The sequence below is a fragment of the Indicator indicator genome, chromosome 22, assembly GCF_027791375.1.
Source record: "Indicator indicator isolate 239-I01 chromosome 22, UM_Iind_1.1, whole genome shotgun sequence".
NCBI lineage: Eukaryota > Metazoa > Chordata > Aves > Piciformes > Indicatoridae > Indicator > Indicator indicator.
The window spans coordinates 5975609-5998757 of record NC_072031.1 but is presented as its reverse complement, the minus strand read 5'-3'; the positions used below and the strand labels follow the sequence as shown (position 1 = coordinate 5998757).

Genomic DNA, 23149 nt, shown 5'->3' with positions numbered 1-23149 from the left:
CTCAGTCATCCATGAAGTGCAGGAGGAGAGAGGGGAGGGGAGGAGATGATGATGGAATCTACAGGAGCCTTCCAAGACACCCAAGCGTGAGGAGCAGCTCGGCTCCTGTGCTTAGCAACTGAAGGCATTTTCCTTCCCATCCTGGGGCATCAGGGGCATAGCAACGTTCCTGAGGGGTCCTCAGACTTGTGATTCCTGAAGGGAGCAGGGATGGGGTAAAGCACAGCCAGGACTTCTGCACAACCTCTGGAGGTTGTGGCAAGTCCTGCCTGTGCCAGAGCCTGCTGCCAGCTGGGCTCTGCTGCCCAGTGCTGCTGAGAAGTGTCTCTAACCTGAGCCACCTTTGTCTCTCTGGCTGTGCAGTTGGGGCTGAGGGGTTTAGTGGGGTTCACCGAGATGCTGCTGGCACTGCTGGTTCCTGCTGGCACAGCTGGCAGAGCCACAGCTGCCACTTCGTGTGTGGCACCAGCCAGGAGCATGCAGGGGGCTAAATTATTCAGTCTGAAAGTGAATCTCTGTCCCAGCTCGGCCAAGAGCTGCTGATGAAGTATTTAAGGTCTGGGCTGAGGCTCAGCTGATGTAAAATTCATGTCTTGGTGTCTCTGAAAATAGCCAGCAGCCCTGCTGTGGGTGTGCAGGGCAGTGGGTGCTGCCAGACGGTTGGCATCATTGAGGGCTTTGGGAGATGGATCCTAGATCTTCCCTGAGGGATCCTGGATCTCTTCAGGCACAGGCTGTTCCTCTTCGCCTCCCAAAGAGCACGCAAGCAGGACAGCAAGGGCTTGGTTTGCTTGGAGAACTGGGAGATGTGAGCTAAAAAGCCTGCAGCTGGTGCCAGTTGGATGGGCAGGTGAGGAGCCCAAATAAATGAGGATGTTTCAGTTTGCCCCTTCCCCAGCAGGGAGCTGCACAGAGGAGAGGATTCCTGCCCTTCAGACACCTCATCCCTGGGCCTTTGCTCCTTGCCTGGAAGGCTCCATCCTTCCCATGGTGCTGGGGACCAGGGGGAGCAGGACCATCCTCCTCTCCCTGGGGAAGTGGCATCAGCCAAGGGGCTGCTTGGCTGGGAATGTGGAGCCCATGGCAGGGCCTGATCCTGTGTGGGTGAGGGCAGGGGTTTGTGTCTCTGGCTTTTACCCTCAGAGCAAACTCAGACTCAGGACCAGTGCATCAGCCTGGCCTGCTCCCCAGGGGCTTTCTGCAGAGGACAACCCAAACATCCCTCAGCAGGCTTGGCTTTGCTGCATCTCTCTGGAGCTGCCAAGAGGAAAACCTCTGGAGTCTGCTGAGGAGATGAAGTTGTTTGTTGTGCTCCAAGAACTCCAGCAAGCTCTTAAGCAAAGCTGGGGATTAAATCCTAAGAGTCCAAATTTCAGCTCAGCTTCTCTCTCTGTGCTGCAAGCTATTAAAAGCCGTAAAGAGCTGTCAGAAATTCAGGACCTCCCCTCCTGGAACCATTTTTTTTCCCCCTCTTATTTTCTGATTCTTGTGCTTCATTGCCTTTGTTTGGTGTAAAAACAAAACATTTTTTAACTTGGGGCTGGAAACTTGTGGGCAGCTGTTGGCTGGGACAAAGCCTGGGCAATGCATCCCAGCCCATGGGGTTTGTCCAGCGAAGGTGGAGCAGCACAAAGCTCCTTTATTAAAAAGAAAGAAAAAGAAAAGAAAAAGAAATTCCCTTTTTTGGGGGGGTTATTCTGGGTTTGATAATCCAAATTCCAAGCTGTTTCCTGCTTCTTTTGTTCTTCAAGAAGTGGTATCCAAAGGAGAATTTCTACAGGTTGTGAGGGAACAGCTCCACACTGAGATGTGCTCCAAATAATCTTGGAGCTCCATGATCTTGGAGCCATCTGCTAAAGCATGGCTCTGTCAGCTCTCTGGGGAGGCTTTAACTCCTCCTGAGGTTTGAATTTTTTTTTTTTTTTTTTTTTGAGAGGAACCTTCTTTGAACCTCCTTCTGTCTCTTAACTCTCCATCTGTCTGCCTTCTTTCATGTACCGTATCTCAGACTGTTCTTGGTGCCTCCAGACCTTGCTTGGTGGAGGTGGACTAAGGGCTTCCATGCAGTGGGAACATGTGTTCTGGGCCACCAAGATGATCAGAGGGCTGGAGCACCTCCCCTCTGGGGACAGGCTGAGAAAACTCCAGGGAGACCTTATAACTACATTCCAATATTTGAAGAGGACCTACAGGAAGGCTGGGGAGGGACTGTTCAGAGGGTCTGTGGTGATAGGATGAGGGGCAGTGGTTTGAAACTGGAGCAGGGCAGATTTAGGTTGGACATCAGGAGGAAGTTCTGCACTATGAGGGTGGTGAGACACTGGAACAGGCTGCCCAGGGCTGTGGTTGAGGCCCCATCCTGGAGACATTCAAGATCAGACTTGATGTGTCCCTGGGCAGCCTGCTGTAGCTGGAGGTGTCCCTGCTGAGTGCAGGGGGGTTGGGCAAGATGACCTTTGAGGGTTCCTTCCAATCCAATGCAGTCTGTGAAGCTGTGGATGTACTCAGGGGGAGGCATTAGAGATGACTTCCTTGAATTATTCATTTCATGAAGGACTCAGGCAAAATTGATGAGCCCCTTCTTCAGAACATCAGGACAAGGAGTTCAGGCAATGAAATTAGAGCCACAAATGGAGATCAACTGGAAGGGAGCAGCATGTTCTGCAGCAGGGGGTTGCTAGGCAGGGTTCAGTCCTGCAGGAAGCCATTTGTCACAGAGCCTGGGTTTGGGGGGGGCCTGGCATCTTCCTGCCAGCTCAGGTGTTCTGTGTGGGAGCTGAGGTTAATCAGAACTCGTGTGGGGAGCCCCCAGCCCATGGTGTGCAGGGGGCAGGAAGGGATGGAGCACCTCCAGCCAGCTGGGCTTGGCTTGCCCAGGCCATGCAGGGTTGTGCTCTCCTGGCATTTCTAAGCCCTTAGCTCTAGGATGGTGCCAGGGCCACGTGTAGGTGGCACAGAGCTTGTGTGGCTTGGAGGCAGCTTTGGGGCTCAGCTGGCTTTGGTGGGCCATGTGGAGATGTGCTGCTTTCATGGGCTGAGAGAATGTGCTGGCTTGGAAGGCACCTCAAAGCTCAGCCAGTTCCAACCCCCCTGCCATGGGCAGGGACACCTCCCACCAGCCCAGCTTGCTCAAGGCCACATCCAGCCTGGCCTTGAACACCTCCAGGGAGGGGGCATCCACAACCTCCCTGGGCAACCTGTTCCAGTGTCTCTCCCCCCTCACTGGAAAGAATTTCTTCTTTATCTCCAGCCTAAATTTGCCCTCCTCAAGCTTCAATCCATCCCCTCTCATCTTTGGGCCACTGCTCTCCCTCCAGCATCTGTGACCCTTTGCAGTCATCCAGCTCTTTGCACAAGGTGGATCTGTGGCTAGAGTATGGGACAAGGCAATGTTAAGAAGAAATTCTTGACAGTGAAGGTGCTGAGGCACTGGAAGAGGTTGCCCAGGGAGGTTGTGGATGCCCCCTCCCTGGAGGTGTTCAAGGGTGAGAAATTCTTTCAAGTGAGGGTGGGAAGACACTGGGACAGGGTGCCAGGGAGGTCATAGATGCCCACTCCCTGAGGGTGTTCCAGGCCAGGCTGGATGAGGCCTTGAGCAACCTGGGCTGGTGGGAGGTCTCCCTGCCCAAGGCAGGGGGTTGGAACTGGATGATCTCTGAGGTTCCTTCCAACCCAAACCATTCTGTGGTTCTGTGACAAGGCACTTTTCTTTCTTAAATGTGCTTCTAGCATCCCAAAAATCTCATCCAGAGCAAGGTCAAAGTATGCTGGAGAAATGGGGCTCCAAAAGACCCCCAGGTGTCCCAGCCTGAGCAGGACTGGCCACTGTGTCAGACAGAGGGTGTCCTGGTGGTACCAGCACAGGCAGAGATGCAGCTCCAGCACTTGGGTCTGCTGCTGGGTGGTGTTGTCCAGGATGGGCTCCGCAGCCTCAAACATTTGCAGTTTGCAAGCCAAACACCAACCCTGAGCCTCTTCAGGGCTTCCACGTTCCTGGAGGTGCCGTTGGGCTGGCTCCCTGGGCAGCATGATGCCACTCCAAGGAGCTTAGAGCTTTGCTGAAGGGCTTTTCCTGGGCAGAAGGCACTGGGCTGGGGAGGATTTTGCATTCTGAGAGCAAATCCTGCAGCATTGTTGTGTTTGGGCAGCCTGCCCAGCTGTCTGCTGCTGGGAAGGCTCTGGATGGAGTGGGAGCAGGCGAGGTGAGCCCTGCTGCTGGGGAAGCTCCTCTGCAGGGCTTCCAGTCTGCAGCCACAGAGTCACAGACTGCACTGGGCTGGAAGGGACCCTCCAAGGTCATCTTGTCCAACCCCCCTGTGCTCAGCAGGGACACCTCCAGCTACAGCAGGTTGCTCAGAGCCTTGTCATGCCTGACCTTGCATGTCTCCAGGCATGGGACCTCAACCACAGCCCTGGGCAGTCTGTTCCAGGGTCTCACCACCCCCATAGTGCAGAACTTCCTCCTGATGTCCAACCTAAATCTGCCCTGCTCCAGTTTCAAACCACTGCCCCTCATCCTGTCACCACAGACCCTTCTGAACAGCCCCTCCCCAGCCTTCCTGTAGACCCCTTCAGATATTGAAATGCAGCTCTAATGAGAAGAAAAAGCCAATGCTTGGAAGGAGAAACAAGGTGCAGGTGACATACAGCAACCAGGCTGTGAGCCAGCCTGGTGAGACAGAGGCAGTGATTCCTGCATGGCTCACCACTGGGGCTGCTCCTGTTTCTCCTCCCTGGGCTGCTGTGTGGGAGAGCTCTGGGCCATCAGCCACAAGACCCCTTCCTATGGTTGGACTTCAGCACCCAACCAGGCTGGGGCGTGGGGTGTGCAGGAATGGGGGAACTGTGCTCAGATCCCCAAACAACCTGACTTGCAATGGTTCCAGGGATGGGGCACCTCCCATCTCTCTGAGCAACCTGTGCCAGTGTCTCACCACCCTCAGTGCAAAATGTTCCTTCTCTCCAGTCTGAATCTCCCTCTTTCAGTTTCAAACCATGCCATCTTCTCCTGCTCAAAAGTCTGTCCCCAGCTTTCTGCTCAGGGCCCTTTAAGCACTGAAAGGCCACCAGGAGGTCTCCCTGAAGCTTTCTCCAGGCTGAACAACCCCAACTCTCTTAGCCTGGCCTCACAGCAGAGGGCTTCCAGCCCTCCCAGCATTGTCATGGTCTCCTCTGGCCCCACTCCAAGAGGTCCTGTGTTGAGGACTCCAGAGCTGGACTCAGTATTCCAGCTGATGGCTGTTCCCATCAGCTCTCCCCCTTAGAACCTGCCTGGCTGCTCCCAGAGTTGCTTCACTGTCCTGGAGCCACCTGCTCTCCTCCAGTGGTCAGTGTTGGGCTCTGTCCTCTCTTACTTTGTACTTTTGCTGAGGATTTTGTTATCTGTTGTGTCCTGTTGACCTCCCAGGACAGCTGCTGGTGCCCAGGTGTTGTGGTGAGACCTTGCCCAGGAGCAGGACACACACAGCAACGTGAGGCAGGCAGGGCTGGAGAGGATTCGTCTCCAAGATCAACATTCAGTGACAAAAGTCCTCAGCAGTCCCAAATCCCAGCATGGTGTGGGTTGGAAGAGATCTCTGGAGGCCCTCTTGTGCATTCAGAAGCAGGAATGAATCAGGGAACTTCCCCCCAGCTTCCTGCAGCAGGATTTCCAGTCAGGTGCTGGATTTGTCCTTCCTGCCATCGCTGAGGGCTCACCCAGGGCTTCTGTCTGCTGCAGTCATTTGTGGTGGTGTTCCAAAACATGGGAAGATACAACTGCTGTTGGGTAAAGCTCTGCTTTGCTGGCCCATTTCCCTGCCTTCAGCAGCCTGCCTTGGCTGGCTGTCAGCAGCCTGCAGCTGATGGATGCTCTGCCTGCTGCTGAGCTGCTCCAGCAGCCCTTGTGGCCCTGGGAGGTCCCTGCCTGTGCTGGAGGTGCAGCTGGATGTGTGCTCTGTGATGTTTGCATCCTTGGAAGGTGTTCTGATGAGGTTTTTGTGGTTGGCAGGTTCTGTGAGCTCTTTGGGGAGCTGCTTGATGGATTTCCTTGAGGATTTTTTGAGTGGAGGTTGAGCCCAAGGAGCCTATCCATGTGTAGATTTAAGCAGCACCATCAGCATTTCTATCTTTTCATCCTTCAGAACAAGGCCAGTTCCTGGGCTCTGAAATTACCCTGATGCTGGGCTGCTAATTTGGTTTCCTAGCTCTGAAATCCAACCTTTCAGAGCTCCAGGAGCTCTAAACCCCAACCTTTCTTGCCACAAGGACATCAAGACAACAAAGACTGGAGGTGTATGACCTTGCTCTGATGGTTTGGGGCAAATCTTCCCAGATCTGAGAAGCTCTGCTGGGGCTGCTGTTGAAGAGCTGTCTTCCAGCAAGTCCCCTCAGCCCATGGAGAGCCAATGACCTCCAGGGCTCTGCCTCTTGTCCTTCATAGGTTTTGTGTCCTTCTCTTGCCCCAAAGCAGAGAAGTCTCCCCAGACAGTGGAGGTGGCTCTGAAGAAGAGTTCAGGGCCAGCAGCTGTTCAGACATTGTGCAGTGATGAGTGGTAAAGGTTAATGTGTGGGGTTTGTGGTGGAGAAATGACTCAGGACGTTTGCAGCTCAGCAGCAGGATTTGATTCACTTTATTGCCCATGTAATCAGATTGACAAATTAACTAATTAGTGACCTGGGGAAGCTGCTGCTTGTGCTGCAGTTTCTAAACTGGCAAAGACACAGGCTGGAAATGCTGAAGTGCCAGCAGACCTGATCCCTGTCCTGCTGCTGTGCTCCTGGAGATCCAGCACCTGGCTCCTGCTTGGCATGGTGGAAACCAACAATCTCTTCCCAGGACAGCACACTGGATTAGTCATGGGAGGAGAGATCTGTCAGATCCTCTTGCACCTCATGGGGAGGTGAATGGTTAGGAGGAAAGATCTGATGAATCTCCTTGCATCACTTGGGTAGAATGTGTGGCCAGGAGTGGAGTCAATCAGCTCCAGAGGAAGATCACCAAGATGATCAGAGGCTGGAGCACATCCCCTGTGGGGGCAGGCTGAGAAAGTTGGGGTTGTTCAGCCTGGGGAAGAGAAGGCTCCAGGGAGATCTTAGAGCTGCATTTCAATATCTGAAGGGGACCTACAGGAAGGCTGGGGGGGGACTGTTCAGAGGGTCTGTGGTGATAGGATGAGGGGCAGTGGTTTGAAACTGGAGCAGGGCAGATTTAGGTTGGACATCAGGAGGAAGCTCTGCCCCATGAGGGTGGTGAGACCCTGGAACAGGCTGTGAGGGCTGTGGTTGAGGCCCCATCCTGGAGACATTCAAGATCAGACTTGATGTGTCCCTGGGCAGCCTGATCTATTGGGGTGCCCCTGCTGCCTGCAGGGGGGTTGGACAAATTGCCCTCTGAGGGTCCCTTCCAACCCAATGCAATCATCTGTGAATCTTCTCCCATCTCTTTGGTAGGAAGCACAGCCAGGAGTTAAGTCTGTTGGATCTTCTCACATCCCTTGGGTAGGGTGCATGGTCAGGAGCTGAGGGTGTTGGATCTCTCATCACCTGGGCAGGAAGCACAGCCAGGAGTTAGGTCTGTCAGATCTCACATCTCCTGGGGAGGAAGCAGGACCAGGAGTTAATGCAGGATTAGTTCTGTGAGCTCCTGCTCCTGATTCATTCTGTTGGCTCTGTCTTTGTATGGATTCAGCCTTCACCTGAGCATGCATGAAATGCTCAAAGGGACCTTGCAGGGCTTCCTTTGAAGTGGGTGCAAAGCCCACACTGCAGCAATCAGAGAGCCTCTCATTTGCTTTGGGTGCTTGGAGAAGGGTTACACTTCACCATCACTTCAGGACATGGTTTAATGGTCATGGGAACAACCATCGCTGTCCCCAAAGTGCAAAAGCTTCTCGGGAGCAGCTGGGGAGGCACCAGAGGAGCTGCTTTTCCTTCTCTTACCTTTGCATCCAGCAGCCTTTTCCTATGTGACATGGAGGAATGGCCTGAGGAAGCTCAGCCTGGCAGCAGTCTTGTTCCTCCTGTCAGACCACAATCGTTCTGGCTCCTCTGGGAACCTCTCCCCACAGCCCAGATGCTGCCAGCAGCCTGAAACCTTCCCCAGAGCCTGCGCCCCAGCGTCTCACTGAGCCTCCCTGAGTTCCTGCACACACTTCAGGACAAATCTTTGCTAATAGAGTTCTAATTTCTTCCTTCCTGCTCCCCAGATGCTTCTGTCTCTGTAGACAAATGACAGAAACAATGAACCAAAAAAAAAAAAAATGTTTGTTTGTTAGGCTCAGAAAAGAGGTTTGTGAGGAGAGAGATCTTGGCAGCGTTGTGCCTTGTAGACCTTCGGGGTTTGGTGTTTTTCATGATGACAAATGTGGAAAAGAAATCAAATTTCAAGCTGGCTGCAGCAGGGCACAGTGAGGGGCTCAGGGATTTGATGGCAAATGTCACTTGGTTTTTCCTTGCTCCTTAGGAAAGGTCTGGCAGTGATGCACTGAAACCTGCTGCGTTTTTAGCCTAGATACCAGAAAGATTGAGACTGGAGATGAGGAAGAAATTCTTGACAGTGAGAGTGGGGAGACACTGGAACAGGTTGCCCAGGGGGGTTGTGGATACTCCTTCCCTGGAGGTGCTCAAGGCTAGGCTGGATGAGGCCCTGAGCAACCTGGGCTGTGGGAGGTGTCCCTGCCCAAGGCAGGGGTTGGAACTTGATGATCTTTAAGGTCCCTTCCAACCCAAACCACTCTGTGACTCTATGATTCTTGCACTGCTTGGTTCATTTGCTGTTCTTGGGTTTTCTGACCCCCCAGCAGACTGAGTGGCTTCATCTTCCAGGTGCTTCTATGTAGTGTCCCTGCAGCTCTTGGGAAAGGGATGTGGCAAGTAAGAGACCCCTGAGAGCAGCTGAGTTTGGTGCCCAGGGTTGGGGCAGGTGAAGCGCAGCCATTGCCCAGCTTGGCTGGGTCTCAGAACCAGCACTTGGGGGCTTCACTCCCCTCCCATGTGGACAGCTTGCCCAGTGAGGTTGAGGATACCCCACCCAGAGGTGTTCAAGCTGTCAAGCTGAATGAGGCCTTGAGCAAGCTGGTTGAGTGGGAGGTGTCTCTGCCCGTGGCAGGGGGTTGGAACTGGATGATCTTTGAGGTCCCTTCCACCCCAACCCAGTCTGTGATTCTCTGACCCCTTTCATGTGTGGTGTTGCCTTGGAGTCGAGATGCTGTCCCTTGGGGTGGGCATGATGTGGATGTAAGGGATGAGAATGGTTGGACCTGGAGGGGCTGGCATTCAGGGGTGCAAGGTGGTGCCTCTGTTCCCCAGACTTGAGGCACAGAGTCTTGAAGAGAGACTGAGAGCCCTGGGGCTGTTTAGTCTTGAGCAGAGAAGACTGAGAGGGGATCTGATCAATGCCTATCAATACCTGAGGGGTGGGTGTCAAGTGGAAGGGGCCAGGCTCTTTTGGGTGGCTCACAGTGATAAGACAAGGAACAATGGGTTCAAACTAGAACATAGAAGATTTCACCTCAGCAAGAGGAGAAACTTCTGTACAGTGAGGGTGACAGAGCCCTGGAGCAGGCTGCCCAGGGGGGTTGTGGAGTCTCCTTTTCTGGAGACTTTCCAAACCCACCTGGATGCATTCCTGTGCAGACTACCCTGAGTGATCCTGCTCTGGCAGGGGGGTTGGACCTGATGATCTCTTGAGGTCCCTTCCAACCTCTGCTATACTGTGAGCCTGTGATATACCCCCACAGCAGTGCCACCTCTAGCTGCAAGATGAAGTGGGCTGAGACCCTCAGAGAAGGACCTGGGCCATCAGTTGAAGTTATCTGCAGCCCTAAGTGGCCTTCTTAAGGTCTGCCACTGAAAGTAAGGTTCTTGATTAGTTGAGGTTGGGTGATCAGTTGGACTTGATGATCCTGGAGGTCTCTTCCAACCTGGTTGATTCTGTGGTTCTGTGCTGCTTTGGTATCTGGGGGGAAGCATAGCCTTTGACTGCACAGCCTGCAAAGCTGCTGCTGGTGGCTTCAGGTCAGCACATGCTAGGTCTGCTGGGTGAAGAGATGTGGAGTTAGCTCTGGAGGCTCATGCTGGAAATTCTGGGCAGTGCCATGTTGGGATCAGTTTTCCTGCAGCATTCCCAGAAGGATGTCTTTGTCATCACCATGCCTGCATGAGGAGAAGGCATGCCTGTCTTCTGGCCTGGCAAGTGGAGGCTGTGGAGCTGCTGAAGGGAAGCAGAGGTGTGGGAGGAACGTTGCCCACCTGTTCCTATCTTCTGTTTTTGGCCACATGCACTTCTCAGCTCAGATACCACTGATGCCAGATTCTGACTCCTTTCATACATGGTGGTGACCTCACAGTGTGAGGTGCTGGGAGTGACAGGGAGCTCAGACTGAGCAGGAGGGTTCCCAGCCTTCCTTTGATGTTCCCTCAACGTTTTTCTCCTCCTTAGTTTTACTGCAGTGCCTGCTCTGGTTGGTCATCATTGGAACAGGCTGCCCAGGGAGGATGGTGGTGGAGTCCCCATCCCTGGAGGTGTTCAAGAGACATGTGGCCATTGGGGCCATGGTTTAGTGACCATGGTGGTGTTGGGTTGATGATTGGACTCGATGGTCTTTGAAGGCTTTTCTGACCTTAATTGATTCTATGTTCTACAAGGTATAAAATCTGCCCCAGGTTCACTCAAGCCCTCTGGAGTCCTGGTGCCTCCCCTCAGAAACCAGGCAGATCTTAGCTGCTCATTTTTCCAAGCCCTGGGCTGAGCTGGTGCCAGTCCCTTCCCCTGCCCCTGACACCCTCTCTGTCTTCTCTCTGCAGTTTGCTGCTTCGTGGTGCACAAGAGGTGCCATGAGTTCGTTACCTTCTCCTGCCCTGGTGCTGATAAAGGTCCTGCCTCTGATGTAAGTACCTGCTCCCCCTGCCTGAGGGAAACATTATCTGCATCACCGTGCTCCACAGCAGCCTGGAGATGGGCAGAGAGCTACCAAGATGCTGTGAGGGGACTGGAACACCTCTCTTGTGAAGAAAGGCTGAGGGACTTGGGGCTTTTTTAGCCTGGAGAAGAGAAGGCTGAGTGCCTTCTCTACAGTGCTGATCAGTACTCAAAGGGTGGGTGTCAGGAGGATGGCACCAGGCTCATGTCAGTGGTGCCCAGTGACAGGACAAGAGATGCCCAAACTGGAACCCAGGAGGTTTCATCTGAGCAGGAAGAGAAACTTTGGTGTGAGGGTGCTGGAGCCCTGGAGCAGGCTGCCCAGAGAGGTTGTGGAGTCTCCTTGCCTGGAGAGCTTCCAACCCCACCTGGTCATTGTGATCCTGGGCAGGCTGTGGGTGCCCTGCTTGAGCAGAGGGCTTGGACTGGATGATGGCCACAGCTCCCTTCCAACCCCCACCATGCTGGGATTCTGTGACAACAAAGTTCCTGGGGGATACCAGATGAGGTGTGACCTTTGGCCCCTCTTTAAAAACCAGAAAGCCACTCCAGTGCCCTCTAAGTCAGTCCCTGGACTGGATTTCCCAGCAGATCCTGAGCTCTGGGGGTGGAGGGGGGGAGCTGGAGCAGTGGAGCTGGCTCAGGCTCCTCAGCATGGCTCTGCCAGCTCCTTCCAGGTCTGTCTGGCAGGTTTTGTGTTTTCCCATGGAAACTGGTTACTCTGGGGAGCTGCCAGGAGAGAAAGGATGGAATTGGGGGAACAGCAGAGCACCACAACTCTCACCTTAAAAATAGAAGTGGTGGGAGCAGGCAGAAGCTGAAGGTGGATGATGAACACACGCTGTCAGCCACCCTGCCCAGAACTGGGCTGTGCTGGGGTGGAATGGGAGCTTCTGGAGCAGGGGCAGGCTCACAGCAGGGTCAGCACCTTCTGTCTGCAGTGTTGGGTAGGGGCTGCCTGTGCCCCTTGGGAGGAGAGACTGGGGGAGGCTGCGGGGGGTAAGGGCTAAGTGTGGGTTGTGGTCATCTGGGCTCACAGAATCACAGAGTTCTCTGGGTTGGAAAAGCCTTCCAAGATCATCCAGTCCAGCCATCAGCACCTCCATGGCCACTCAACCATGGCCACAGGTGCCATAGCCACACATTTTCACACACCTCCAGGGATGGGGACTCCACTACCTCCCTGGGCAGCCTGTTCCAATCCCTGACCACTCCTGCAGCAAAGAAATTTTTCCCCATCTCCAACCTAACCCTCCTCTGGCACAATTTCAGGCCATTTCCTCTCCCTCTATCACCTGAGACTAGGGAGAGAGAGAGACCAACCTGCACCTCACTCCAACCTCTCTCACCCAGAGCTCATCTCTCTGCCTGTCCCTTTGCTCTGCTTTCTCTTCCTCCTCCAGGAGCGTGCTGGGTTTGGAGCATTCCTGGTTTGGAGCTGAGAAATCTGCCTGGGTTTTGCAAACCTGACTCTGAAGAGGAGGTGAAAGCAAGCAAAGCAGGGCCTGTGGTACCTCCCCAGCTGCTGAGAAGATTTTGCACTTTGGGACAGCAATATTTGTTTCCTCATCACAGAGTCCTAGACTGGTTTGGGTGGGAAGGGACCTTTCAAGCTCATCCAGTCCAACCCCCCTGCACTTAGCAGGGACATCCCCAACTAGAGCAGGTTGCTCAGAGCCCCCAGCTCTGCAACCTGACCTGCAGTGGTTCCAGGGATGGGGCATCTACCACTTCTCTGGGCATCCTGGGTCAGGCTCTCACCACCCTCAATGTCAAACATTTCTTTGTTCCCTCCAGTCTGAATCTCTCTCTTTTAGTTCAAGCCATCCCCCCTTGTCCTGTCACTCCAGGCCCTGCTCAAAAGTCTGTGCCCAGCTTTCTGCTCAGCCCCTTTAAGTGCTGAAAGGCCACCAGAAGGGTCTCCTGGAGCCTTCTCTTCTCCAGGGCAGAGGGAGATAGAAACACTGAAACCACTTAACCTTGCTGAAGGAAAATGAGGTTTGGCAGCAGGAGAGCAGAGATGGCCACGATCCAGATGCCACCTCCAGAGCTTTGCTTGGGCACTGGGCATCCTGCCCATCCAGTCACCACTTTCTCATGCTTGCTCATCATCTGGGTAGCAGCTGGCAGGAGAGGCAGCAGGTACCAGGAGCTGCTTTGCTTGTTTCTGCAGGGTTTTGGCTGAAGGTGCATGTGATGCTTTCCTTTGTCTCCTCACCAGCCCTGTCCAAGCTGGGGTGGGCATGGAGCAGCAAGAAGCCCTTGGACAGCCTGATCCTGCTCCCTGAGTGCAGCCCCTTGGTCCCTCACCAGCAGGTCTCACCCATGTGCCTCCTCTGGGCTGCAGGTTACTGTGAACAGCCCCTGAGCAGGGAAAGGTCTGAATTCCACCTCAGCTGTTGCATTTTAAGAGGCACCACTTGACACCAGGGCATGTGAGGAGCCCTGGGTGGGATCCTCTGTTGCTGGTGTCCCTGCTGGATGAGGTCCCTGCTGGGGCTCAGCAACAGATGGGTGAAGCTGCCCAGTTGGTGCTAATTAATTTTGAATACATTAGTTCTCCAAATGAAGAGAGGGATGCAGATGCTGAGGGCTTCAAGCAGGGAGTGAAAAAAGGCCCTTCTGGAGCTGGTATTTTCTTGGCTCTCTCTAGCAGCCCCTGGTTTGTGCCCCTGCAAAGCCATCAGCTGGGCTGTGACTGGGGGGTGCACTGGTGGGACTGGGACAGGCTTTGGTCCTTCTGCACTGGCACTCAAGCTTCTTACAGCAGGATAAACCTTCAGGAGCTTGGGATCAGGAGACAGCAAACTCCTTCAGCAGCCAGGGATGAGATGAGGACTGAGGCTTCACTTTGGGCTGATGCAAAGCTGGAGAGCTCCTCTGCTCTGTGCCTGGTGCTGCCCATGGTGTGAGCCCAGAGCCAGCTGAGGCTGTGCCTAGTGCTGGTCACATGAAGGTTGTGCCAGCTGTTGCTGGGCATCTTTCAGTTGGTGCAGCACTCTGGGAGCTGCCTTTTCCTTTCCCAAATATGAACAGCCAGTGAAATCCTGCAGGGAGAGAGGAGCTGGATCGATTGGTGGTGTTTAAACCTTGCATGGACTGTGCAGAGCTGGAGAGGGAAGAGGAGATGGCATCTGCAGGGGCAGTGCAGAGCTGCTGGGGAGGCTCTAGCTGGGGCTGCAAAGGGGAGATGCTGCAGTTCCAGCCAGATCCCAGCCTGAGCTGGAGCTTTTCATGCCAGCTGGCTGCTGGTTTCATCCCCAGAGCTGTTCTATTCTGCTCTGCTGCTTGGGGAGCCCAGGGAGAAAAATACATTGAAAGGAAAAACTGCTCTCACTTTGCTCCTTGATCTCAGGGTCTTGGAGGGCTTCAGAGTTACTTGAAAATCAGGGAGAAAAACATTTTGTAACTGTGAGGGGCTTGTGGTGTCCATGGATGCTTCATTTCAAACACCTGAGCAGTGCCAGTTATTCAACTCTTCAGTCTGAAGCTCTGCTCTGCTGAGACTCCTCCTGCAGTGCTGGGGCCAGCTCTGGACTCCTCAGCACAGCAGAGGAGGCCACAGCAGTGCTGGGAGGGCTGAAGCTCTGCTGTGAGGGCAGGCTGAGAGAGTTGCACTGGTTCAGCCTGGAGAAAAGAAGGCTCCAGGGAGACCTTCCTGAGACCCTCAGTTGCGTAGAAGAAAGCTGGGGACAAACTTCTGCCTGTTGTGACAGGACAAGGGGGGATGGTTTGAACTGAAAGAGGGAGACTCAGACTAGAGAGGAGGAAGACATTTGTGACATTGAGGGTGGTGAGAGCCTGGCCCAGGATGGCCAGAGAGGTGGGAGATGCCCCATCCCTGGAACTACTGCAGGTCAGGGTGTTTGGGGATCTGAGCAACCTGCTCTGGTTGGGGATGGCCCTGCTGAGTGCTTGAAAGGTCCCTTCCCACCCAGACCTCCTGTAACTCCATGATTTGACCCAGTCTGGGATTCACTCCATGAAGTTAAGTCTGTTTGAAGTGCTCTGGGGTTGGTTTCTTGTGCAGATAACCCTGGTGGGGGAGGACATTTCCCACAGCAGAAGAACTGGAGAGCAGTGAAACGCCAAAGTCCATCCCTGTGAGCATTGACCATTGCTGCTCTGGAGCTGTTTTCTGTTTGACCTGGCTGTGTTTGAAACCTCCTTGAGGAGGAGGAGAGTGTCTCTGTGTGTTTAACCTTGCAAAGTCTTCTGAGGAGCAATCTTCCATCCAGGAGAGGAGCACTAATTACTCAGCCATGATAGGGTCTCTCAGGCAGAAAAATTAATTGAGGATGAAGCTGTGCAGTGCTGAAGACACTGGGGCTGCTCTTGTGCTGGATTGCTCTGAAGCCATGGCAGGATGAATTCTGATTTCTTTTGCTGGCTGAAGATCCCCTGGTGGGGCTGTGTTTGGAGCTGTGGCATTGCTGAGGACATTGTGGCTGTCACACAGGGCTGCTGAGATGAGGGCAGTGATGTTTTTACCTTTTGCTCCTCTGACCTGGTCTGGATGTGTGTGGTGCTGAGCTCTGAGCATGTGCTGAGCTCAGAAGCGTTGGTGATGAGCTGCTTGCTTGGCCAGCACCACATGCTGGGCTGGCTCCCATGCTGTGTTCCTCCAGGAGCTCTGAGCTTCATCAGAGCTTTCACCTTGTGTGCTGTCAGTATGATGGGACCCCAGAGTGGTTTGGGTGGGAAGGGACCTTTAAAGTTCATCCTGCAGTCAGCAGGGACGTCTGCAGCTGGAGCAGGTTGCTCAGAGCCCCAGACAACCTGTCCTGGAATGGTTCCAGGGATGGGCAGCCTGGGCCAGGGTCTCACCACCCTCAGGGTACAACATTTTTTCTTTCTCTCCAGTCTGAATCTCCCTCTTTCAGTTCAGACCACCACCTGTCCTGTCACAACAGGCCCTGCTCAGAATTCTGTCCTCAGCTTTCTTCTAAGCACTGAAAGGTGTCAACAAGGTCTCCTGGAGCCTTCTCTTCTCCAGGCTGAGCACCCCCAACTCTCTCAGCCTGGCCTCACAGCAGAGGGCCTCCCCCTTGCATCATTGCTGTGACCTCTCCTGGCCCTGCTCTGGCAGATCCCTGTCTCTGCTGTGCTGAGGACTCCAGAGCTGGCCCCAGCACTGCAGATGGAGTCTCAGCAGAGCAGAACTTCAAACTGAAGGTCCTGCTAAAAAGATTGTCCCCAGCTTCCAGTGAAAACTGGAGAGGGGGAGCAGCCCAACCCCACCAGTGGCAGTGTTAAACTCTGCTCCTGGTCATGCCAAGCTCTGCCACTCCATGCTCTCCTGCTCAGCAGCAGGGCAGAGCCAGCAGAAGCTCTCTGAAATACAGCAAGGTCTTCAGGAGCTGAGCTCAGGTTTAGGTAATGCCAAACCTAATTATAGTCAGAGCTATTAGCAGCGTGCAGAATTATTTAAATTGTAGACAAAATCATCATTAAAATGACCTTCTTCACATTCTCTTGCTAAAGGTCATCTAATCAGGATCCATTAATAAATATCAGAGGTGCTCTAGCAAGGGAAGAGGCCAAGGCAGCTTGCTTTGAGGTTTGCATTTCATTCCTCTACCCTTTGCAGCTCTAGCAGAGGCTTTCTGTCCTGCTCTCACCATGCCTGAGCTTCTTCCATGCTCTGTTTGCTGGAGGCAGAATCATTTCATCTTTGTCTTGGGCTCTTCCTTGCCTGGAAAGCTGGAGATCTATGTCTTTGTCCTGAGCAAGTATCACTGCCCCCTAGAGCAAGAGGGACACTGCCCAGGGTGTGGCCATCCAGGTGGTGGGAGAGTCAGGATGTGAGAATCATTGTTTGGGTTGGGAAAGCCCTCCAAGGTCATCCAGTCCAACCATCAACCCAACCCCACCATGGCCAGCAGTCCATGTCCCCAGCTGCCATGGCCACAGGTTTCTTGAACCCCTCCAGGGATGGGGACTCCACCACCTCCCTGGGCAGCCTGTTCCAATCCTTGACCACTCTTGCAGCAAAGAAGTTGTTCCTCATCTCCAACCTAAGCCTCCCCAGGCACAATTTCAGGTCATTTCCTCTTGAAATGGTCTCTAGTCCTCAAGCTGACCCTTGGAGCAGGGTGAAGAGAGGGTTGCTCCACTTCCCCAAGTCTGGGATCTTCTCTGGAGCGAGCTTTGGGCAAGTGTGGGCTGGCAGCAAGGAGCTGGCAGCAGCAGCAGGAGTGAAGATGCTGTTTGTACCACCTGAAAATCCTCAGCCCCTTCAAGTTTCTTCTCTGTGGGACTATCTGTACTGGGATGAGATTCCTGCTGCTGGGCAGTCCCTTTGCATGGGATATCACCAAGCCCTGCCTGCCCAGGTTGGGGTGGGATGAGCAGCTGCCTTCCCTTCCTCCAGATGTGTCCTCTGAGCCAGAACCTTCCTGAAGATGCCAACACCCTCTTGCCCAGGTCCTGCCTTGGAGAGCAGGACTCCAATCCCTCTTCACATCTCCCACCCCTTTGGGATGCCCTGGCTCTGGTGCATGCTCAGATCTTCTCAGCCTTGCTGCAGCTTGCTGCTTCCTTTTGGCTTGCTAATTAACTTCTCCAGCTCTTGTGGTGAGCCATCTGCCCCTAGTGCCAGGGCACATGCTCCCTGCTCCTGCTGGCGCTGCCATCCGGTGCCAGTTCCTGTGGGATGAAGATGTATCTGCCTCGCTCCATCCCAGCACCTTCTGCTGCTTCCCTGGCTCTTCTGGAGCCCAGCCCTCCCTTCTGCCAGCCTGCACATGTCCTCAGCCCTGCAGCTGAAAAGCTCTGCTCTTGCTTGCTTAGGATGTGGTAGGATCACAGGATCACAGAGTTGGTTTGGTTGGCACAGACCTTGAAGATCATCAAGTCCAGCTGTTGACCCAGCACTGCCAGGTCACTGCCAGACCATGGTCCTCAGCACACCTGTGATGGAAACCTCTCCTGAGAGGATTGGGCTGGAGAGGACAGTTTGGTCCATGTCCTGCTGGTGCCTCTGCAGGCCTGGTGGCTGGATCTGAGCTGGGTTTGTGCAGGGCAGAGCAGTGACATGAGTGGTGCAGCCTGTGCCTCCCTGGGTGGCACTAGTGGGAGGATCAGTCATGTGTGTCCTGCAGGCAGGGGGGGGTCTCAGGGTCTTGGTATTCTTTCAGGCAACCTGGAGGCTGCAGGGCAGCCTGGTGAGAGCCCTGCTCTCATGGAGACCTTACACTGGAATCACTCAGGGCTTGAGGCACATGGGAGCTCACAAACGTTTCCAGATGGCGAAGAACATGGAACTGCTGGAGCAGATCCAGAGGAGGCCACAAAGATGATCAGAGGCTGGAGAACCTCCCCTGTGTGGACAGGCTGAGGGAGTTGGGGCTGCTCAGCCCAGAGAAGAGAAGGCTCTAGGAAGACCTTAGAGCAGCCTTCCAGTACCTGAAGGGGCTGCAGGAGAGCTGGGGAAGGACTTTTGACAAGGGTTTGCAGTGATAGGATGAGAGGCAATGGGTTTGAGCTGGAAGAGGGGAGATTGAGGCTGGAGATTGAAAAGAAATTGTTGACAGTGAGGATGGGGAGACACTGGAACAGGTTGCCCAGGGAGGCTGTGGCTGCCCCCTCCCTGGAGGTGTTCAAGGCCAGGCTGGATGAGGCCCTCAGCAACCTGGGCTGGTGGGAGGTGAACCTGTCCATGGCAAGGGGTTGGAACTGGATGAGCTTTGAGGTCTCTTCCAACCCAAACCACTCTAGGATTCTGTGAGATGCTCAGGGAGAAAAGCTGAGCCTGGAGGATTTGCTGCTCACGAGGAGGGTGCCTTTCACTGGGCACTGGCAGCAGCAGCAGAGGAGCTGTCATCCCATCCCTCTGCAGCTGCCTGCCTAGCAGATGAGATCTCCTGTCAATAACCACGTAGGGACTTGCTGGAAGCTGTCAGGAAAGCTGTCAAGGGCAGGTTTTATCTGCAGCCATGCTTGACAGGGGAGCTGTGATGCTCGTGCCCACAGACACGTTAGCTGCTGCTGTGTGGCTGAGCATGCTCAAGGACCTCCTGTGCTTCCATGGCCAAGGTCTGACCATGCTCAGGGACCTCCTGTGCTCCCATGGCCAAGGTCTGACCATGCTCAGGGACCTCCTGTGCTCCCATGGCCAAGGTCTGACCATGCTCAGGGACCTCCTGTGCTTCCATGGCCAAGGTCTGACCATGCTCAGGGACCTCCTGTGCTCCCATGGCCAAGGTCTGACCATGCTCAGGGACCTCCTGTGCTCCCATGGCCAAGGTCTGACCATGCTCAGGGACCTCCTGTGCTCCCATGGCCAAGGTCTGACCATGCTCAGGGCCCTCTTGTGCTCCCATGGCCAAGGTCTGACCATGCTCAGGGCCCTCCTGTGCTCCCATGGCCAAGGTCTGACCATGCTCAGGGCCCTCCTGTGCTTCCATGGCCAAGGTCTGACCATGCTCAGGGACCTCCTGTGCTCCCATGGCCAAGGTCTGACCATGCTCAGGGCCCTCCTGTGCTCCCATGGCCAAGGTCTGACCATGCTCAGGGCCCTCCTGTGCTTCCATGGCCAAGGTCTGACCATGCTCAGGGACCTCCTGTGCTTCCATGGCCAAGGTCTGACCATGCTCAGGGACCTCCTGTGCTCCCATGGCCAAGGTCTGACCATGCTCAGGGCCCTCTTGTGCTCCCATGGCCAAGGTCTGACCATGCTCAGGGACCTCCTGTGCTCCCATGGCCAAGGTCTGACCATGCTCAGGGACCTCCTGTGCTTCCATGGCCAAGGTCTGACCATGCTCAGGGACCTCCTGTGCTCCCATGGCCAAGGTCTGACCATGCTCAGGGACCTCCTGTGCTTCCATGGCCAAGGTCTGACCATGCTCAGGGACCTCCTGTGCTTCCATGGCCAAGGTCTGACCATGCTCAGGGACCTCCTGTGCTCCCATGGCCAAGGTCTGACCATGCTCAGGGACCTCCTGTGCTTCCATGGCCAAGGTCTGACCATGCTCAGGGACCTCCTGTGCTCCCATGGCCAAGGTCTGACCATGCTCAGAGACCTCCTGTGCTCCCATGGCCAAGGTCTGACCATGATGAGGGCCCTCCTGTGCTTCCATGGCCAAGGTCTGACTGTGCTCAGGGACCTCCTGTGCTCCCATGGCCAAGGTCTGACCGTGCTCAGGGACCTCCTGTGCTCCCATGGCCAAGGTCTGACTGTGCTCAGGGACCTCCTGTGCTTCCATGGCCAAGGTCTGACTGTGCTCAGGGACCTCCTGTGCTCCCATGGCCAAGGTCTGACCGTGCTCAGGGACCTCCTGTGCTCCCATGGCCAAGGTCTGACCGTGCTCAGGGACCTCCTGTGCTCCCATGGCCAAGGTCTGACCATGCTCAGGGACCTCCTGTGCTCCCATGGCCAAGGTCTGACCATGCTCAGGGACCTCCTGTGCTTCCATGGCCAAGGTCTGACTGTGCTCAGGGCCCCTATTGTCCTCCCATGGCCAAGGTCTGAGCAGAGGAGCTGCTTGCCTGGGATCCCTAAGCTCTCTAAAATCACAGAGTCCCACCATCAGCCCAGCATCACTGTGCCCACTACACCATGTCCCAAAGTGCCATGACTGCACTGCTGGGCCCTCAGTTTCTGTCCTGTGTGAGGTTTTTCTGAGGCTGGAATGCTTTAAATGATGGAACAATAATTTTGGTGTCACTTAGTGGTGCTGCAGGATCCTTCATCTGTAAAACTTTGACATTTGGCTGTAGAGGGGCTGAGCCATCTGGTCTAGATCAGGCTTTGGCCAAAAAGGATTGGGCCAGATGATCCTTGAGGTCCCTTCAACCTGGGATTGTGGGAACATGTGGTGTGCTGAAGCAGGCTTTCATCATAGTGAGAGAGAAGAGAGCCCAAACCAGTAATGGGAGACCCCTCTGCTGTGAGGACAGGCTGGGAGAGTTGAGCTTGGAGAAGAGAAGGCTCCAGGAGACCTTCTGGTGGCCTTTTGGTGCTTAAAGGGACCAAAAAGAAAGCTGGGGACAGAATTCTGAGCAGGACCTGCTGTGAAAGGAGGAGGAGTGATGGCTTGAAACTAAAAGAGGGAGATTCAGAGTGGAGAGAAGGGAGAAATGTTTGGCACTGAGGGTGGTGAGAGCCTGTCCCAGGTTGGCCAGAGAGGTGGGAGATGCCCCATAGAATCAAGAAGGCTGGAAGAGACCTCAAGGATCATCGAGTCCAACCTGTCACCCTACACCTCATGACTATCTAAACCATGGCACCAAGTGCCACGTCCAATCCCCTCTTGAACACCTCCAGGGATGGTGACTCCACCACCTCCCTGGGCAGCCCATTCCAATGGCCAACCACTCTCTCTGTGAAGAACTTTCTCCTCACCTCCAGCCTAAACCTCCCCTGGCTCAGCTTGAGACTGTGTCCTCTTGTTCTGGTGCTGGTTGCCTGGGAGAAGAGACCAAACCCCTCCTGGCTACAGCCTCCCTTCAGGTAGTTGTAGACAGCAATGAGGTCTCCCCTGAGCCTCCTCTTCTCCAGGCTAAACAGTCCCAGCTCCCTCAGCCTCTCCTCATAGGGCTTGTGCTCAAGGCCTCTCCCCAGCCTCGTTGCCCTTCTCTGGACATGCTCCAGCAATACAACATCTTTCCTAAACTGAGGGGCCCAGAACTGGACACAGTACTCAAGGTGTGGCCTAACCAGTGCTGTGTACAGGGGTACAATGACCTCCCTGCTCCTGCTGGCCACACTATGCCTGATGCAGGCCAGGATGCCATTGGCCTTCTTGGCCACCTGGGCACACTGCTGGCTCATGTTCAGCTGCTGTCAACCAGTACCCCCAGGTCCCCTTCCACCTGGCTGCTCTCCAGCCACTCTGACCCCATCCCTGGAACCATTGCAGGTCAGGTGGTCTGGGGCTCTCAGCACCCTGCTGTAGTTGGGGGTGTCCCTGCTGGCTGCAGTGGGGTCAGCCTGGATGAGCTTGGAAGGTCCCTTCCCACCCAGACCATTCTGTCACTCTGTGATTTGCAGCCAGGGATGCAGTGACAGAGGAGCAGTGTCAGGGACTCCACCTTGCACTGGCTTGGCTCAGTCAGACCAGGAGCCTGCTGCCCAGTGGAGAAGCAGCAGCTGGCTGCATCTGCTGGATCAGTGCTTGCTGGGTAGCAGGTCAGAGCCAGCAGCTGCTGCTCTCCTTGCCTGACTCCCGTGGTGGCCTTGGGGGGGAGCCTGAGGCCACACTGAGCCCTCAGGGGGTGACAGATCTGTGTCAGCCCTGCTGAGGCAAGTCAGAGCCTCTGGTGCAGCAGGAGCCCCCTGAAGGCATCTCTCAGCTCTGCTCCCCAGCAGCTTTCTCTGCCCTGCTGCTGGGGCTGGCTCTGCACTGCTGGGCTGCAGGAGGAGCCTTCTCTTTCCTTGGCAAACTTCTTTGGAACCATTCTGGGTTGAAATCTCTCAGCATCTGCAAGCTCAGTGAGCTCATCAGCCCTGTCCCTGCTACAGAAATAGCCTCTTTGTGCAGCAGCTTCAGCCTCCTTCCACAGTGGGGCCCACACCTTCACCTTCTGGCACTTTCTAAAGCACTGGTCAAGGTGAAACTAGTCCCCACCAACCCTGGCAGCTGGAGAAGCTGTTCCACCTCCCCACACCGTGCTGTCCCACCACCCTCACCCCCTCTGGGCTCTGCTTTCTGGCTGCTGGCTCTCCCCAGAGCAGCCCCTCTGGGAGCAGAAGGTGAAGCCTGAGATGCCCCCAGGAGGGTTCCAGCTGCCCCCCCAGGGCTGGGCTGCTGAAGGAAAGGTTTGGAAAGCCATGGCCCTTCCTATGACAGCTCACTCCTGCACTGCTGGCTCTGCTTTTCCAGCTTTTTTAGCTCCCAGCTCCAGTGGGAATTGAGCATCCCTCACACCCAGTGGGCATGGTCTGGTTCTGCAGGGAGCTGCTGTTTTATGAATGACAGAAGCTCTGCTGTGCCTGGACTGCAGGAGCTGCTTCTAGAGGAGAGCACAGAAACTGGAGCACTCGGGGGGCAAACCCTCCCTGTGGCACACACTGGGCTTTGACTGGCACCTGCCATCTGCTGGAGCTGTCCCTGTGCCCTGCCACCACTATCCTTATCCTGCTGCCAGTGAGGGTCAACGTCATAGAATTGTTTGGGTTGGAAGAGACCTTCAAGATCACCCACTCCAACCTTCAACCTAACCACCCTGGCCACTAAACCATGTCCCAAGATGCCATGGCCACACATTACCTGAGCAGCTCCAGGGGTGGGGACTCCACCACCTCCC

The 23149-nt window shown here is 54.9% G+C and overlaps 1 protein-coding gene across 2 annotated transcripts in view; it reads left to right on the top strand.

The window, feature by feature from the left end:
• Positions 1–23149, top strand: part of PRKCB (protein kinase C beta) — a 115102-nt gene that overhangs the window by 42583 nt on the left and 49370 nt on the right. For both annotated transcript variants that reach the window (XM_054391334.1, XM_054391333.1), the window contains exon 3: positions 10786–10868. In XM_054391334.1, the coding sequence (XP_054247309.1) occupies positions 10786–10868 (83 nt within the window). The remainder of the gene's footprint in view (positions 1–10785; positions 10869–23149) is intronic.